Here is a 20,375-nt window from a genome sequence, read left to right on the forward strand (position 1 = left end):
AGCTACAAAGACTGCATCTACAATAATGCTATTGGTTCATAGTCAAGGATATTCTACTAAAACAGCACAACTGCCTTTTCCCCGCCAAAAACGTTCGACCGTAGGCAGCAGCAGGAAGCGCCACGCCACGTGATTTGCAATACAGGGCATTGACGAAACGAACTGATATTGCCAGAGAGCCACGGGGTCCAGGATATCTTAATTTAGTATCGACAAAGATTATCTATATCAAAGAAAAGCAAAACAATAAGATAGCGGATACTGTTAGCCCCTACCTCGGAATGATCGGAGCTTATCGCGCTGATGTATGAAATCAGAGTTCCACACATACAATGAAAAGGATGCGCTCCGAGATTAAAATTAGTTTTTGACTGCAGATACCCCAAGTAACTTTCAAGGGCTCAGGGGCCGATATTTCTCCGGCTGGAGTGTAAATATATTACAGTTAAAAACCAACAGAATCCCCACGGTCCACTTGCACATGAAAAAATAATAATGTAAAAGAAAAGAGGTCCGGATGAAGATGGAGGCAATGTGTCATGTCCATTGAAACGTACGTCGACCCGAGAGTAAGATGCCCCAGCCATCAGCATAGCATCTGAGGGTTGATGTTTCCACCCGAGTTGTTTTCATCTGTGTATGCGATGCTGCACTAGGGAGTATGAATGTGTGTAGTATGTATCAGTGATATGAGTGTTGAATATGTGAATGAGGTGTCAGTGTTGGGTAGACAATTTTGGTTTGTAAAATTGATGTTAGTTTCCTGAGAAGAATTTGTGTACGGATTATGAGGTTTCTGCACAGATTGTGATCATTATAAGAAAATGTACTATTGAAACTTGTTGACATTGTAAAGAAATAAGTGTTTAAAAATAATGTGACAATATAAACTAAGAGAGTTATGTGATTGCTTTTAAATAAATAAACAATGACATAAAATTAAAAAATATATATTAAGGAAACTTAAATCCTTGTGTGGAGAAATCATGAGTTTATGACCCGTTGCTATGCTACATATTAGCAAGTATTAACGTATTTCAGGCCACGTGGGAGGTTGTTCATTATTTGTAGGTAAAAAATATTGCCATTTATAATGCCAATATCTCCAGCTTTGCAGGGTGCAGTAGCATATGTGACCAAAAGAGGGCCCATGGGACCTCTTTTGGACATATATCTACTGCACCCTGCAACATGTCTTTATAAAAAAAAAACATTGGCATTTATAATGCCAATAACTCTAACTCCTACAAATGCAAGATCAATTGCATTTCCAATGCAATAGTTCTCGCATGTGTTAAAGTTAGAGCTGTTGGTATTGAAAATGATCATGTTTTTTACATTTGCTTTTTTGTACCATTGGCAATAGTGCTATGCAAATATAATAAATCCAATGCAAATAAAAACCAAAAGTAAAAAGCATTGTTATTTTCAACACCAACAGCTCTAACTTTAACAAATGCGAGACCGATTGCATTGCAAATGCTTGTTTGTTTAGTCCACCATGCTGCCTGTTGGGAAATCTCAAGCTCACACCCCACTAATATTATTGATGACTACGCCCCTGTTGACAACAAAACTTGAATTTTGGTGTTAGGAGAGCTGTAATTTCTGCAAGGCAGGTCGGGGATCATTTACTACTCTGGCAATTGATTTACGGCTGATTTCCTATGAAAAATGTTTAAGCCCTGTAGAATTTCATGCCCGAATATGTTTATGTTTAATTGAATAGTGTGTTTTTCCGAATCCCTGCTTTTGCCACGGAAAATTCCTTAATCAAATTTAAGATAAATGAAGGCTTTGGACCATTGGATCCCAAACCTTTTACTCCTGAGGATCCCCATTGGGTCAGTACTGGAAGCCGGGGACACCCAAGCAATTTGTGAAATTTAGATGTCAAACATTAAAACTGTAATTCAAAAAAATAAACACATGAAACAAAGACTAGACTTGAATTACAAAAGATTTTAGTATTTTGTATATTAAAAATATTTGCAAAAATCGAAATATCTTGATGGGAAGGTTGGTGCTGCATCCTGCAACTAATTTTTCATTGTTTGGTTTTATTTCGCTGCCTGAGGCTCCTGCTCCTACCCAAGCTGGACTGGAAAGCTAAAGCTGCTCTGGCAAATGTTGTCACACCAGTCCCCTTACAGTGCACACCAAGTGCAGCGAGTGAGCCTGACCACTACAAATGTGGCTTTGGGGGGCTCCTCCTCTCCCAAGAAAATATGGGGGGAAATTGTGCATTTTACAACACATTTGTCATTATATATTGAATTGTACTCGCTTTTAAAGCATAGTAAATAATTACTTTACTATGCACCATGATAAAACAATCTTTTGGCAATCTTCAATGATTGGCAATCTTCAATGATTCCCTTACTACTACCCTCCAACAGTGCCTCTCATCTCTCCATAGCCCCACTGTCACATGTGTTTAATTTATTTTATAGCACCTCTCATACCACTGTAAGGTGCCAGAGTACTTTACATCACACATATACAGAGACAGTGAATCATACGTGTGTAAATCAGTACATAGAAAATGTTACATAAGGCAAAGGGGAACTACAAGGTGTAGGATTCACTTGTCATCCAGACTGATAGGCCTTTTAAGAGTGCTTTATTTTATTTTATTTTGAGAGTTTTATATAGCGCTGGCTAGACCTGAAGGTATCAGAGCGCTTTACATAAGGTTCCACAGAAGTTACAAAATGACAACAGTTACACGTTATCTCAGTTACTAGAAATTACTAGAAGCGCTGGCTAGACCCGTGGGTATCAGAGCGCTTTACATTAGGAATCACATTATTACACAGTTAAAAACAGTTACAGGTTACATCGGTTATATGAAACACATTTAAATAGTATGGAGGAAGGATAAATAGGGCGGATAGGGGTAAGGGGGAAGGGTGTAGGAGGGAGATAACGGCAGGAGAGACGAAGGAAGGTCTGCCCAATGTCCGGCTGGGTAGGTGACGGCCGAGGAGGGAATTCACAGCCCATCTTCCCTATAGCTATCAGGGTAGCTCCACCGGGCAACGGTCAGGTAGCAAGGTCTCACAGTCAAGGGAAAAGTTCACAGGGTAAATGTCCTGAAGGGTGTGCAGGATCCAGGTTGGATAGGGGTAAGAGGGAAGGGTGTAGGGGGAAGATAACGGCAGGAGAGACGAAGGATGGTCTGCCCAATGTCCGGCTGGGTAGGTGACGGCCTAGGAGGGAATCCACAGTCCAACTCCGCTATAGCTATCGGGGTAGCTCCACCGGGCATCGGTCAGGTAGCAAGGTCTCAGCGGTCAAGGGAAAGTTCACAGGGTAAATGTCCTGAAGGGTGTGCAGGATCCAGGACGGTTCAGGGCTAAGATCAAGGTCTGGTCGACGATACTGCTTGGTCTAGAGAAGCACAAACTCAGTTTTCAGAACATAACACAGGGATTATCGTTGACTTTAATAATAATGATTTATTTCTACCCAAACAAACCTTTTTAGCAATATCGGAATAATGAAAGACTTGGAAAAAACATAACTCACTAACTTGTACCATGCAGTTTGCATGTAGCTCTTGGATGGCAGTTCATAGCTCACTCTGCTAGATTACAAATGGAACTTGTGTACTGCACAATAACAAAATAATCTCTATGGCAAAAAGCAGGAGCCCACTGAGCTATGCACAAAACAAAATACTGCTTTTTAAGAAATGCATGGTAGACATTCTTCGCAGCAGGCATATTAACCATCTGCATGTCCTTGGATGAGTCAAAGCTGCCACTGGACAAAACCCCTATCTTTCTCCAGCAGGTACATTAATCACCGGAGTTATCTTGACACTTTTATTGCTGCCCAAAAACTGCTGATTATACAAGGAACTTTGCAGTGCTTTTAAAACTGCTGTCTGCGGACCCCCCCGGGAATGTGTCACGGACCCCTGGGGGTCCACGGACTCCAGTTTGGGAACCCAGACACCTAGGAATCATATTGTGAATGCAAAGGCGGAGCTGGGGACAAGGGAGGGTCTGTGGTCTTATCTCGGTCAGAAACACAAATCACCTTGTAATAACGCGGCAGGAAGAATAGTAAATACACTCAGTCTTTATCAAGGAGCGCCAACACCTTACAAGATCTGACCAACCGTTATCGAACTTTCATAACAAGCAGCGCGTGGGGCTCGCACGCACACGACATGGACCTGGGAGGAGGGAAGACAAGGGCAGTGATGCATATCTGGAAAGGATAGTTAATACAAACATAATAACAAGCATTTGCAATGCAAATTGGTCTCGCATTTGAGAGAGTTAGAGGTATTGGCGTTGTAAATGACAATGTCTTTTATCTACCAAAGGAATGAAAGAGGAAATAATATGTAAACAGAAAGAATGCTAGAGAAAGGAGGAAAATGAAACAGAAATGGAATGAAACTGAGGAAATGGGATAACGTGAGTGAAAAGAAAATAGGGGGGGAATGGAAACGGCACAATAAAGATAGAATGATGAAAGAGAGAAATAAAGAAAGCAAAAATGTCCAAAGATTACCAAAGTAAAGAAAGGAGGAAATAGAGAAGAATAAATAGAAACAGGAAAAGAAAATAACAAATCCAAGCAGAGCAAAACAGAACAAGCATTGGCATAGCAAATAGGTCTCGCTTTTAGGACCTTATAAGTGATTAGCCATGCAACACTTAATTTTGTTTTATGAAGGATATTGTGCTGGATAACTAAACACTTATAATGAGACCTTCTGTAGATGTGTGGATGAAAAATTACACCAATAGAGCACTCCTTATAGTGATGCAAAGACATGTACTTGGCAAGGCACATGATAATATTCAGTTGATGAAATGTGCATATATAATGAATTATTGAATAATAATGTATATTGTGATACAGCAATCATTGCATTCCTTGATGTATGTTTTACTACATGGTATGTAAGACTGAATATGTATATCTATATCTGTGTATATATATACTCATGCATACTTTTGAAACTGTTTACTTAATTTATTTTATTATGAAACCTTAGCTAGAGTTGAAGTGTCTATGGAAGAGGAGAAGCTTTCGCTCCTTATTGTATTATTATTGTATGCTGCACATGTATTCACATGTGTATATAACAAATATCAAACAAAGTTTGTACCTTCAATTGAAAATAGATCCATTAGATTGAAATATCAGTTTCTGCGACAATGCAATATCATTGGACAATGCATATTTAATTCCCACGTACTTTTAAGGCTTGTTCCCGGCTGTCCAGGTTCAAAATAGGGCAGTTTGGGTGCTCGGCCTTCAAAATTAATAACTTAGCAGTTTATGACTTGTTCCAGAAAATTAGAGAGCGTGGTCATTCCCAGGTCTTCATTTGGAAAGCGGGCCCGTGGGCCAGGGGATCCTGTGGGCCACACGAGGCATCTGGCCTGGATGTAATTCAGATGAAGTGGCAGGATCCCCACCTATAATGTAGTCAGCCTGGCTCCAATGTCAGTGGGCGAATGCTTGTGGTTGCCACACGTGACGTGGTTGCCCACTGCCCTGCCATATACCCATGTTTAGGGGAAAGCCTCTCACACTCATTGCACGTGGTGGCGCTGATCAGCTTTCCATGTAGTGGTGATACTCATTGGCTTTCACGTACAGATGCAGTCACAGGCATTCACTGGTAGTGCCACAGAAGTGGCATCCCTTGTTGGCTTTCACTTATGGTGTAATAGTGGCACATCTTTCACTTATAGCCGCACAACAGTGGCGGCACTTGTTGACTTTCACTTATAATGGCACAGAACGGACGGCATTCATTGGTTTTCACTTATAGCGACACAGAAGTGGTGGCACTCACTGTTTTTCACTTATAGCGGCACAGAAGTGGTGGCACTCATTGACTCTCGCTTATAGCGACACAGAAGTGGTGGCACTCACTGTTTTTCACTTATAGCGGCACAGAAGTGGTGGCACTCATTGACTCTTGCTTATAGCGGCACAGAAGTGGTGGCATTCATTGACTCTCGCTTATAGCGGCACAGAAGTGGTGGCATTCATTGACTCTCGCTTATAACGGCACAGAAGTGGTGGCACTCATTGACTTTGAAAAGATAATATCCGGAACGTAATGAAAGACGTCTCTTTACCCTAATTAATGCTCACTTATAATGGCACAGAACGGACGGCATTCATTGGTTTTCACTTATAGCGACACAGAAGTGGTGGCACTCACTGTTTTTCACTTATAGCGGCACAGAAGTGGTGGCACTCATTGACTCTCGCTTATAGCGACACAGAAGTGGTGGCACTCACTGTTTTTCACTTATAGCGGCACAGAAGTGGTGGCACTCATTGACTCTTGCTTATAGCGGCACAGAAGTGGTGGCATTCATTGACTCTCGCTTATAGCGGCACAGAAGTGGTGGCATTCATTGACTCTCGCTTATAACGGCACAGAAGTGGTGGCACTCATTGACTTTGAAAAGATAATATCCGGAACGTAATGAAAGACGTCTCTTTACCCTAATTAATGCTCACTTATAATGGCACAGAACTGACGGCACTCATTGGTTTTCACTTATAGCGGCACAGAAGTGGTGGCACTCATTGACTCTCGCTTATAACGGCACAGAAGTGGTGGCACTCATTGACTTTGGCAAGCTAATATCCGGAACGTAATGAAAGACGTCTCTTTACCCTAATTAATGCTCACTTATAATGGCACAGAACTGACGGCACTCATTGGTTTTCACTTATAGCGGCACAGAAGTGGTGGCACTCATTGGTTTTCACTTATAGCGGCACAGAAGTGGTGGCACTCACTGTTTTTCACTTATAGCGGCACAGAAGTGGTGGCACTCATTGACTCTCGCTTATAGCGGCACAGAAGTGGTGGCACTCACTGTTTTTCACTTATAGCGGCACAGAAGTGGTGGCACTCATTGACTCTCGCTTACAACGGCACAGAAGTGGTGGCACTCATTGACTTTGGCAAGCTAATATCCGGAACGTAATGAAAGACGTCTCTTTACCCTAATTAATGCTCGGCCATAAACGTGTACAAGTGTTTATCAAAGTTTAAATCGTTTCACTCATAAATGTTTACACGTTTTTAACAAAGTCTAGATCGTCTCACTCGTGTGTACGTGCTGGTTAGACAGAGGACAATAAATCGAATCACAGCTCCAACGAGAGCCTGCCTCCCTTCTGCCAGCTAACACATGACGTGCTTATTTATGATAACATTTCAAACAGAGGCAAACAAACCAAGAGAAATTCAAAAATTTAAAATAAAGATACATTCTTTTTCCTGAGTGATCATGCAAGCCATAAAATAATCCAATGATAAGGATTACAATGAAAGTGTTTGGGCGCCCTCCGGTGGTTGTCTGAAGAACTTGGTGTACCACAAGAATAAATCAAAGCCCTCCATATATTTCTCAATGTCCGACGTACGACTCACATTTATCTTCTTGGCCCATATCATTTCGGTCAATTTGTAAATAGTTAGTACAACATTTTACAATATATTTATGAACACCAACCGCAATTTATTTCTCACTGAGCACTCTTCGTTTCTGCAAAAACGAAACGGCGTAAAACACGTAGAGAAGTCTCCAAATTAAACATGACATTCAAATAACCTCTTGAAGCGCGCTCGCACTGCAAGTTAAACAAGCATTGGCATAGCCAATAGGTCTCGCCTTTGGGGCCTTATAAGTGTTTAGCCATGCAACAGTTGCATAACTAAACACTTATAAGGTCCCAAAAGCGAGACCTATTGGCTATGCCAAGTGGCCGTGAAAGTGATCGCGATCAAACATCAAAGCGGCCGCTAAAGTGAAAGTAATCGCGGTAAAAGTGGCGCAAGTGCCCGCGCACATGCACTGTAGCTCTAGGCTGGCCTGGTAGCACTTTTTGGAGCCCTCTCAATAAGTCTCACCAGACCAGCGCATGCGCTGGGTCAGGCAAGACCTAAAAAAACAAGCATTGGCATAGCCAATAGGTCTCGCGTTTGGGACCTTATAAGTATTTAGTTATGCAGCACAATATCATTGGTACAACAGCATCAACTGTTGCATGGCTAAACACTTATAAGGTCCCAAAGGCGAGACCTATTGAATATGCCAATGCTTGTTCCATCTGTGTCTGGCTAGTAACAAGGATGCACTGATAAACAAGGAGGGCCTGTTGTAATTGTACCTACATTTTTGTGGTATGACGCACCTGTTTCCTCTCCATCCTCTTTCATTCCTATCTCTTTAGGTAGGTCAAAGTCTGATGGTGAAAAATAAGTCCTCCAATAAGCCCCCCAAACTGTTGTGCTTCACGGTGACAAGCTGTGTGGCACTGAGGACACGATGCTGCCATTTCAGACTACAGAGAGTTCATTTGTAGATGGATCACAGCATATTTGCTCAGTAGGTGGGCTGCTGCAGAGATCTGTGCGTGCCCGCCCATTCATATATTTCACTCTTTCCACTGTCTAAACTAAAGCATGCTTAGTTTGGTGGGGAGAATCCCAACACTTGGCATGTACAGCGCAGTGAAGCTGCAACTCTGTGGAAATAAGTGCGGTACAAGAATGCATTTATTTTTTACAATATTTGATTTTCTTTGCCCTGTAAAAAATGTTCCTCTGTATACTGCGCTCTGATGCCCACATTGATGCCTTGTCAATTCAGGGAAGGATGGTGAGGCATCTACACCACTTGTGCATACCACACACGTGCAGCAGGAAACAACAATTGTGCCATTCAGTGGCAACAAGTGCATGGGATTAATTACCTGTGGAAGACACCTCTGCTTGTTCCTTGCCTTGTAGTTCCAGCCACATCTATAAGGAAATGAGAAGCTCTTGGAGTGGTCTTTAATTCCACGCCCTCCCTAAACAGCCACAATCAGAGCAGTTTTGAAAAGAGTTCAACACCGACAATCTAGACGATCCTACTACTTGGCACCACCACAACAGGTGAACTAGACCTGGAACAGTACAGTCCGAGCTGAAATACTGCCACATCACATGCACCGAGGAGGAAATTCAAGAACAGTAATCTTTACAAAACCCTGCAGACAAGTTTATTTTGTGTCAACAACTCAAAAACGGTTTTCCGCAGACAGTGAATTAAGGTGACACAACACAGTCTACCTGCTTAGAGAATTCCAATCTGGGAGCGGGACATACTTTCAATAGGTCTAAATAGATAATACACTGTCTCTCAAATACCACTGTAATCCACCTTCCCATGGCGACAACAGCATGTGCCCACCAATGCAACGACCACCAAGGTGAGTGCTGAACTCACACCAGCGATGGACACCTAGACGCACTCATATTGGTGATGCTGTTTGTAGTATGTCCTCAAACTAGCTGGTTTAACAAGCACGGGCATTTAAAAACGTTCAGCCAAATGCACAGCATTACTGGTCTTCTTCCCTTAAACTGATGCAATTATCAGTTGTGCGAACAAACACCAAAAAGCTGGCAACAGCCCAAGTCTTCCAGGGACTATGCTATTCCCAAGTGTGGAAGAAAACGGATTTCTTTGGAATCAGAAGAGGAGGCCAGACCTCGTCACTAACTTAAAATTTGTCGAACCAGGAGATCACGGTTCAAACACCAGTTTCCCCACTCGACCCAAGCCCATGATGCTGCCCAAGTAGTCACTGAGTCATTACCCTTATCTGCCAAAAATGAGCTACTGTAAGTAGGTAAATCACAAAATGCTGTGGCACTTAAAAAAAATATGAACATTACCATCTACACATTTTCTATGAATCTTTTATCAAAACATTGTAGTAAATAAGCCATCTGAAAACCATTCATTATGACTGGACTACAAACAATACTACAATAAGTAAAGGTCCTCAAAAATAAGGAAGGACCTTCATCAGTAACTCCATCTCCAGTGCAATACCAAATCTCAAAAAAATAATTTATATTCTGTAAAACACGGTGTTAAAACTGCAAATGTTTCAATAACTACATCCTCAGTATGACTTACAAACTTGTCATAACACTGACATTTAGGCCATTTGCACAATTAATTTTAAAATACTTTAAGAAATGTATTTAAGGAGAACGTGATTTTACACTTCTCTTCTGAAATCAATTGCCTCGTTAATTTGCGAGATCGTCTAATTTAGGGGGGCTACAGCAGGTTATTTTGAGGTCAATTCAGAATTGCTGAAGACACGCCGATATAAGTCACAACAAGTATATATTAAAGTCAAGATGCAGAATGCACTCATTAAAATGTTCAAAATGTAAAGAGGTGAAAATCATGCACTACGTTTAGTCATTGCCTCTTCGCAAGAGCTCTCCACTTCTTCTCGACCCTCCAAGCACAGCAGCACTGTTACTCCAAAAATCACAGGTGTGAGAGGAAGTGACATCACACAAACTGTCCCGCAAGGTTATTAAGGGGAGGGACATCAGAAACTAAGACCATCATATGACAAGCCATTAAACGTTTGTTTCATTTTTATTTTTTTTTAAATTGAGGTTGCAAGATATTCAAACCAGCAACTAATCTCCTTTTGAAAATTGAAGGTGTACAGTAATTTTAATTTAACATATTCATTCATCCTTAATGTTAATGCTGCATTACAAGAACTAAAGCTGTTTGTAATTGAATTAATTTATAATAAAAGAAATAGAAAAAAATTACATTAACATAAGCTAAAGTAATACTTACTCTAAACATCAAAATACGGATTTAATCGAATGGTTGTAAGCAGCAACAAGAAGGAAGAGACTGCTACTTGCTAATGAGAAGGGGGAAGAAGGACTTGAGGACAGACCTGGGCGGGCTGAGCCGCCTCGTCTCTTTTCTTAGGCCTTCGGTCTGGCTGGCATGCTGAACTTGGCACAGCACATTGCTTTCTGCCCATGGTGACTGAGGCGCCACAGATGACGATGAAATCAGACAAGCTTCTGCATGGAAGCAACTTAAATACAACGAAACACATGGCAACAAAGACTGCGTGAAATGCGAGAACTTACAAGGTTTGTGGGTTCGATTTTATGCATTTATTAAGAACATAACTTGCGCACACTTCAAAGTGTTTTGTTGAAAATAACATTCTGTCAAGCAATGAAAAAGCTAGATAAGTGCTGGGACACAGTTTGAAAAAAGGTTCTGTATAAGGTATACATCACAGAAAACTATGGTGTACTTAATCTGCATAACACTATTGCGAGTAGAACAAGCGGACGCGAAAGTGAAAGTGATCGCGATCAAAGCGGCCGTGTGGCCGGGAAAGTGAAAGTAGTCACGGTAAAACACGGAGCGCGCGGCCGCGCACATGCACTGTAGCTCTAGGCTGGCCTGGTAGCACTTTTTGGAGCCCTCTCAATAAGTCTCGCCAGACCAGCGCATGCGCTGGGTCAGGCGAGACCTAACAAGCAGTGGCCGCGAAAGTGAAAGTAATTAGGCCAGCGATGTGGAGGAAGAGATAAGAAAGGCAGATGGCGGCGTGCACGCACGCTTTATGCCAGGAAAAGCTTGTGGGTAGCACTTTGAAAAGCCCCTTACTAAAAGTCGAGCAGCAGCGCATGCGCTGCTCTAGGTTCGCCCTAAAAACAAGGTGGATGAATTGGAGCAGAAAGGCGTGGATTGCCAATCCAGGGTTCTAATTCCATGATATCCCCCCCTCACAGATCAACAAAGCATTTCAATTTTTAAGATTGTGCAAGCTGTAGGGTAAACAGCCAATGCATAAAATCAGCATAATAGGAAATCGTTTGAAAGTTAAAGGCTTAAATGTATCCTGTTCCTCCTCTCTTTGGTAATTCATTGCAATAACGAAGTCAGGTGTGCATCTACCATACAGTTGCACCAAAAAACATACTGCTAAGCGCTTGAGGTGCCATTTGTTGAATTCCATCATGCATATTAAACCATGCAGGCAGGTGAGTCATGTCTTGGGCAATAGCATTTTAAAGTCGTGTAAATCATGATTTGGCACTGTTTCTTTGGCACCCCTTCAAAACTAGAGCATTGATAAAACTGCTAAGGTTGTTAGTCACTAGAGGGCCTTTCCCTTGTTATGCTTGCTCAGTAGAGGGAGAGGCCAGAGAACGTGAGAGTGAGAGATAGGTAGAGAGAGAGGTGCAGTGGGACTAAAACATACAGAGAGAGTAGGAGAGACACAGCGAAAAGACTGGCAAAGACAGGAAAGGACAACAGCACAGAACGGAAGAAACCAGAGGAATAAAGATGAACAGATATGAAAAAAGAATGGAAGCGAAGGAGAGAAAGAGATACTTGCACCAAGATTAAGAGAGACAGTTGCAAGGATGGACTGAGATATGCATAGTATAAAAAGAAGTGAAAGGAGAGACACGGGCAGAAACTTACACAGAGAGGTACAAAGAGAAATGGAGAAATAGTGGGAAAGCTGAAGTATACAAAGAAGTCCATGTGTGTGTGACGTGGGTTTACAGTTAAAGCAAGCTCTTAAACGCACTCTGCTCTGGCCCTGTTGGTAGGCAGCGGTGCTGATAAATGCTTTTAAGAAGGATGGTGGCAAATCAAATGTTATAAATAACGTGTTGAAATAAAAACATCTGATCATTATTTTTTAATGCACATGCAATGATATTGCACATTGACTGTGCTGTGCACTTCACTGTATTACATGGCTTGATCTGTGCTACATCAATACTGCAAATAAAATACGAGTGCGACTGTGCACTGTCAGTGTCCTGGCCATAAATAAAAACTCAAGAGTACACAGCATCTTCTCGTTGAAGGCAATGAACAGAAGTACTGCAACTTGAAGATGATGTCTACTCTTGAGCTTTTATTTATGGACGTTGTTCGTTCTTTAGTAGTTCTCCATTTGCATTATATTTGTAATTCACAAAATGTCCAAGAAATTTGTTATTGCTTGCTACCCGATTTCTTTGTTTTCATGGCTGATGCTTTAATCTAATTACACACCCTGCGGAGGGGGCAGAGAACGTGTGTAAACAACAGGAGACAAAATATGACCCTTCAGAGCTGCCAACTGTGAAGCCAAGTTGGAGTCTCAGCGTCGGCCCAACACCTAGTGATTCTTGGCAAATAAATGAATCTCCCCGTGCCTAAAAAAATTAAATGTAACTGGTGCTAATGTAAAAGCGCTCCGATACATTTGGGTTTGCGCTACTTAAAACTGTGGGGGGAAAAAAACATGGGAGTGTGAGAAAACATGAAAGCCATTGAGCAGGGGCTTGGCAGGCAAGCGGAGGAAAGAGCAATAGAGGGTAGGCAGAGACAGCTCACGAGGGAGTACAGAGGAGGAAAAAGCACAGGGGCAAGGAACGTGTTCCTTGTTTTGCGTTCTTGCTAAAGCGCTGGAAAGAAGGAAGGCACACTTACCTTGTGGTGTGTTTAACACTACCAATGCACTCCCTAAATTGAACGGAATTACTGTAACTGAGAAGTTTTCAGTCTGATGTTAGACTGAGGGCCACCTTTTTAGGATGCCAGGCCGATTTGTGACCCCAATCCAAGCCTATATGTATGCAAAACTCTTCAGTGTAAAAGCCACACGAAGAGCATGAATGCGGGAGGAGGGGAAACAATGGTGGAAGCGTCTGCCTATTTCTTCTTTAATTAACGCGCCTGTGAACCATGAAGCGTGGGGTCTGTGCAATGGGGGGAGAGGGCGGGTGGCGTCCGTGCAGTGGGAGGGGGGGGGGTGGGGGGAGGGGGCAGGGGAAATAGTTTGAAACATATTTAACATACGAAATGGTCTGAAAGTAGCCAAGTATTTTTAAGCAAATATGTTAATATATTCAATCTAAGTAAAAAATATCTAATGTGCATACAAAACAATTCAGTGCGTACTTTTTAGTTTAATTACATTGCGACCCGAGCCTCAGGGAGGTTCACGGATCCCTCTTCCTCATTCCCCTCGTCCATGGCCAGGCTGCGTGCACAAAAGTGGTGTGGTGGGTGGGTGTTGGGCAGCTGTAAAAATCACTGCCTGAAACCGGAGTTCAGGTAGCAAGCATCGTGAGTGCTGTGATGGTAAGAGGTGAGGCCTAACCCAATATAACAACAAAAACGAGGAGAGAGAATGTGGCCTTACCGCCAACACAGCCGACTTTGAAGCTGGGGAACAGAGTTCGAGTCTCGGCATCCGCTCAACATCAGTGATTTTGGGCAAATCACTTAATCCCCTATGCGTACCTGAAAATGAATGTGTCCCTGTGTAACATCACTGGTGCTCATGTAAAGCACTTGAAATACCTTCCAGTCGAATTCAAGTGAAATAAAACTGCAAAAAAAACAAACAAGACGCGCGGCGGCGAGACACATGCTCTGTGGTGGTCTCTCTCTGTGGTGGGGGGGGGAGGGGCGAGCAAGACAGAGAGGCGGAGCGAGGCGCGCGTGCTTGGGAAAGCGAGAGGAAAGCCTCTGCTCGTGCCTGTGCGCGTATCCGCATGCAGTATGCCACACAAAACGCTGTGGTAGGCTTTTTAAAGTCCACCAACGAAATGTCTTACCAGCGCAGCGCATGCGCTGGCTCAGGCGAGGCCTAAAAATGAAATGTGTATATAACAGATACTGCACACACATACATGGGTCTTTTAGTTTTCTATTTTTTTTCCAAACTGGTTTTTATTGGCATTTTTAACTGTGCAAAGACTCACCACAGTAGTTAATTGCCCAGCGGATCCTGTCAGGATCGGAAACACCACCCAACCAACTACTCATAAGTATCTCATGACCTTCTCTCCTTTTTCCATGCAGGTCTTTTAGTTCTTATGTGCTTTCAGTATATGTTATTGTGTCTTTCCTAGGAAGAGATTGGCATCGCAGCACGCATGACGTTCGAGGCAGTTGCAGGAGACAAGGCCACATCTGTCATGGAAGTAGCCAATGATGGCACAACTGCCATTTGGTATGAATGGCGAAGACTTCCATACCCTGCCGGCCTTCCAGAGATTTGCACTGACCGAAGCGTGCAGCGTTTCTACTTCAACACCAACTCAGGTGCGTGTGCCATATTGCTTATACTCAGGGCCACTGCAATTATGTAGCAGGAAAGCACCAAATAATGCAGTAGAGCTGACTAAATTATGCAGCAAGAAAAGTCAAATTATGCGGCATAATATGCCACATTTTTAATATATTATTTCATTATTTTGTGATTTTTATGTATGGTGATACTGGCTGCACAAAGATTTCTAATTCTTAGTATCAGTTTAACAACCAAATACAGAGATAAGCAACTAAAAGATGACCAGTTAAGATTTGCGAAGGGCCCTCCACTGCGCGCAAACACATGTTGCCACATTTTTATTAATGTTTGATCCGGTTGAGCCAGAAACAATATTTTTTTTAGAAATAAGATCTGCAGATTATGCAGTCGATGATGGGTTATGTGGCAAATGTGACAAATCCCTATTTATGACAAACGAGTTGTGGCCGCAGAATTGCATAATTCTAGTGGTTCTACTTATACCCTTCCACTCTCTCCTCCAGCTCTTCATTATTCCCAGCTAGTTGGATAGTTTCTGCTGTTCCAGCAGCCAGGACTAGAAATAAAACTTCTCCAAAAGAATGCAATCACTTAATCATTTTTGGAGCCTACCCAGCAAGAGCAGCCCTCAACAGTTCCTCCACCACTCCCCCTTCCTTCCATTACCAACACCACCATTTCTCTTTTTTCACCTATCAGATAGGGCAGTGGTAGGATGCCCACCTGGCAAGTAGCTAGATTATGGGTTGTGACTGTAAAAATTCAGGACAAAGGCTAACAAGACAGGACAAAAGGTCTTTATTACAGCGATATCTGAGGAGGTCATGCATAATAAAATCGATGGCAGTTAGAAATGGGGTCTCTAGTTGGTAGTAGTTTTCACCCTGTCCAAGTAGGGATCCTCACTGTAGTCCCGGTAAGGGAATCAAACTCCTGCTCATCCCCTTGGAAGATTGGCACGAGCAGTCAGGCTTATATCAGTGGCAATGTGTAAAGCATTTGTACACACACACACAGTAACACAGTAAAAACACTACAAATGGAGTCCACATCAGTTTAGATAAATAGCCTATATTTATCTGAATAAAACAAGACCAAAACAACAAAGATCCAACATACACAAGTCAAGATATTACTTTTCGAAGATTAAGTAAATTTAGTCTATAGAAATCAATGGATACGTTTCTTTTAGCACAAAGTAACTTGGATGCATCAAAAATCAAAAAACAAAGCAGGATCCTTATTGCCAGGGGAGGTGATGCGTCGGTTCCTTACTTGAAGGGGAGGTGATGCGTCGAATTCTGGACACACAGCCTCGGTTCCTTACTGCGGCCCAGCACCAAAGGACGATGCATTGAAAACCCAGACAGGCTGTTTCAATGCGACAGCGATGATGCAGGTGCTGCCTCGAGTTTACATACGCGAAACATGCGCTGCGTCGATTCTCCAGTGGCGAAGCAGGGTCTGTGTCGTAGTCGTAGCAGGTGCCACGGACGTTGGTGATGGTGCAAAAGACTCACACTGTAGCGATTTTCAGCCTTAAAGCAGGTGCTGCATCAAGAAACCTGCCGCTCAGATTCGGTGCGTGGATTTTCTCACCAGGGTGCACTTCCAAGGGCCCAGGAACTGGATTTGGTACCACTTGGCAAGTCAGGGCTTTCAGCAAAAAGGTGAAGTCTTTGATAGCCCTGAGACTTCTTAACAGAAGACAAGCATGCACAAGCCCTTGGAGAACATTGAAAGCAGGATGTAAAAAGCAAAGTCCAGTCCTTTCACTCCCAGGACAGAAGTAGCAAGCAAGCACTGCTTCCTGGTAAAATGTTCTCAGTCCAGAAGTGTTCTGATTTTGGAATGTCAAAGGTCCAATACTTATATCCCTTTCGCCTTTGAAGTAGGTAACCTTCAAAGGAAAGTATTTGTAGTGCACAAGACCCTGCCTTTCCATGACATGTTTCTAGACAAACTACAGGGGGTGGAGACAGCTTTGTCTAGGGACAGGCACAGCCCTATTCAAGTGTCAGTGACTACTTCTCCTTCCACTGTAGCTCAGGAAGGTCCATCAGCCTGGTGATTGCCCATCAGGATATGCAAGGCACACCTCAGCTCCCTTTGTATGTCCGGGTAGAATAAATGCACAAGAGCCCAGATGTCAGCCAACCCGGACATGTATTCTACAGGCAAGTAGAGGCACAGAATGTTAAGCAAGAAAATGCCCACTTTCTAAAAGTGGCAAAAAAAAAATTCACCAAAAGATGTATTTTTATATTGTGAGTTAAAAGACTCCAAATCTGCATCTGTTCCCAATGGGAAATTACACTAAAAAGATATTTCAAGGCAAATCTCATGTTACCGTATGGGAGAGATAGTGCTTGCAATACTGAAAAACGAGATTTGCAGTATTTCACTGTTAGGACATGTAAAACACACAAGTGCATGTCCTACCTTTTAAAAACACTGCACCCTGCCCATGGGGCTGCCTTGGGCTTACCTTAGGTGTGACTTACATGTAATAAAAAGGAAAGGTTTGCACTGGCCAGGTCAAAATGGCAGTATAACACTGCACTCGCAGGTATGACACATGTTTGCAGGGCTACTCATGTGGGTAGCACAATCAGTGCTGTAGGCTCACTAACCCCGTGACGAATATGGAGGCACCAGTGATCCGTGATTCGCACCAAGCCAAACTATACTGAAGAATATTTTAGAGATCTCCAAAATAAAGTATATAAAGTTGTCTCTTTTTGCACACAGCAGAATTCTAGTTGTGATCAATTCCCGTTGAAGATACAAGATTCAAAAAAACCACCACCAGCCCAAAGCCCTAAAGAGAACCCTCAGAGACCAGTGGTTCGAAACGAGTTGCCACAACCGTCGGGATTCCATTCAGTTTGCATCTATATAGACAGTGGAATTCAGTTGCACAATCATTAATCCCTCCATATTAGATGGTTTGAAACCTTGGCAGTAACGATAGGGCCAGGCTATTTTTGAGCTGTTGTAAAATAACCCATTCGGTTTAGAAACAGTGGACTGGTTTGAACAATTGTTGTGTTTCTTCATGCACTTGTTTTTAAATACACAGAACCTTTGGGATTTATGTTAAATGGAAGGATGATTATTTCCAAGCCACAGCATTGTTAAGGTTACACCATTTTCATTAATTTGTTTATGAACTTACTTCCATCTGTTTTGTGGTACATTCAATGTATTTGTTTTTTGTCAAAGCAAAGCGTGTTTGCCTTTTTATGAGTTGTTAAAAATGCATTAATTATATCTGTTTAATTGTGATATGAAGACATAGGTCCAGTTTATTTATTAACCAGCCCTTTAGTAAAATTCTTTGAATCAAAACCAACCACCTTTGTTACAGTTGTTTGCATTTTAATAGAGGCCCACGGTGGTGGTTGTTAAGGGCCCAACCCCCCAGTATTACAGCAGGCCCACTAGTAGCTTTTTGATTTACAGGCCCTGTGCACACCTGAGACACTTTACTAGGGACTTACTAGTAAATAAAATAAACCAATCATGGGCAAACCATTCGCCTATACGATTAAGATAGAGAGCATATGCACTTTAGCACTGGTTAGCAGTGGAAAAGTGTCCAGGGTCCTAGAACCAACAAAAACAGATCAGAAAAAATAGGAGGAAGAAGGCAAAATGTTTGGGGATAACACCGCAAAAAGGGCCAGCTCCAACAGTTTGTATAATATATAGCAGTATTGATCTAACATTCATATGTAACTAGACATAGTTAATGATGAAACAACTAGCAAACACATACACACTAAACAAAATTTGACAACCAACTTCAAGGACAGGACACAAATTCGAAAACCTTTTCTCACCAGGCCCCATACATAAAAATGCCAGAAGCAGTTCTCTGTTGCTGAACAAGAAATTCATGGGGAACTAGCACTACTCATTATAGGATTTCTTTTTGAAGGTGTACATTTCATTAGAGCTGGCAGACTTAAAAATGTGTTTGTTCCCAAGAGCAAATGAACAGAAGTCACAAAAGGAATATTTCAAATTAACCTGGATCTCATGTTCCACTTTTACATCACTGTTGGCCGCTGAAGTCTTAAACCCTTCTTTTTTAGAAGATCTTAAGAGCGAGCACCAAAGGATCTCCTGCCTTACTTCCAATTCCAAAAGGACAGCACACTGAGGCGTGATAACCAGGTCTCATAATTACCCATGGCCCCACCTGTGGTGCATCCTGTCTAGAAGAGCTGCGCTGCTGAGACTAAAGGCTACATGTCTTAAAATTCAAACACAATGGCAGTTAAAATTGCATTGCACAGGCTATTCCACTCAATAGTATTCCACTAATGGTGCTTAACTCCCAGTGGCCTAACTGTCACCAACCCCCCTTAAAAACACTTTATGAAGTTTAAATCAAGCAATAAGTACTCAAAAGTAGTCCTGATAGATATATTTTGTTAGAGTCAATTGTAAAGCGTTCATAATGCTTATCCTCTCAGTAGGAAACGCAAACTATAGTATTCAATTAATTCCTTCCAGGATGATCTAAAGAAAAACAGCTTCAATCTCCAAATGTTAATAATTCTTGCATCTTCCAAATATATATTGAAAAGCCAGGCCAATCAACGTGTTTTGTCCTATACTAGGACTTTTTCCTAGTACATCTTTTATTCTACATTTTGTCTGTAGAGCTCATTGAGTAGTTAGTGCGTGCGGCGTTCCCCTCAATCTGGCAAAGGAAGTAGTGCTGCATATCAGGAAGAACAGTTGTGAAACTTTGTGGAGCTATATTTATCTGTGAAGCATACAGATTGTTTGCAATTCAAAAGAAGGAGGTATGTTAGATACAGAACATGTTGCTTGATAGGAATTTGGTATTTCTTGATGAACTGCAGTTAATATGATCCATGAGGAAGTCCTAGTATAGGACGAAACGCGTTGGCGGGGCTGGCTAATCGATGTATATTAAGATACAAATATTATCAATAAGGATGATTTTCGATCTATGAAGATTGAAGCCTTTTTTGTTTGGATTGCCCTGGAAGCAATGAGTTGAATACTATTGGTTGAGCTACATGTCTTAGCTCATCCTGGAAATCCCACCCTGGTGTAATTGACTCTGCTGACCAAGTTATTTACAGCGTAGGAATGAACTTATAAATTAGCACAGTAGATACTACCATTGCACTGAGTGTGCTTTGTTAGAATAAGTGAACCACCCCCATTCTGCCCTGATGGTTTTATTAATAACTCAGAAGCAAGTCAGCTGTTTTGTGACTTGGCATAGGAATGTCCCCTGCCTGGTGTGCTAGTATGTTTCTCTGCCATAAGTGTTGGACCACATGTATCTGGTGTCCTAACGTTTGATTTCTGGCCCTGGCATCACACCAATCTAGCATTTGTTCAGTGCCCTAGGCTGGTCCCTGACGTGAATAGGT

At 42.1% G+C, this 20,375-nt stretch overlaps 1 protein-coding gene across 2 annotated transcripts in view; it reads left to right on the top strand.

Annotated features, from left to right (window-relative positions):
* The window catches only part of MYCBPAP (MYCBP associated protein), an 835,305-nt gene that overhangs the window by 368,607 nt on the left and 446,323 nt on the right, over window positions 1-20,375 (top strand). For both annotated transcript variants that reach the window (XM_085617113.1, XM_085617114.1), the window contains exon 11: window positions 14,771-14,963. In XM_085617113.1, the coding sequence (XP_085473239.1) occupies window positions 14,771-14,963 (193 nt within the window). The remainder of the gene's footprint in view (window positions 1-14,770; window positions 14,964-20,375) is intronic.

This window comes from Triturus cristatus, chromosome 7 (genome assembly GCF_964204655.1).
Source record: "Triturus cristatus chromosome 7, aTriCri1.1, whole genome shotgun sequence".
Classification (NCBI taxonomy): Eukaryota; Metazoa; Chordata; class Amphibia; order Caudata; family Salamandridae; genus Triturus; species Triturus cristatus.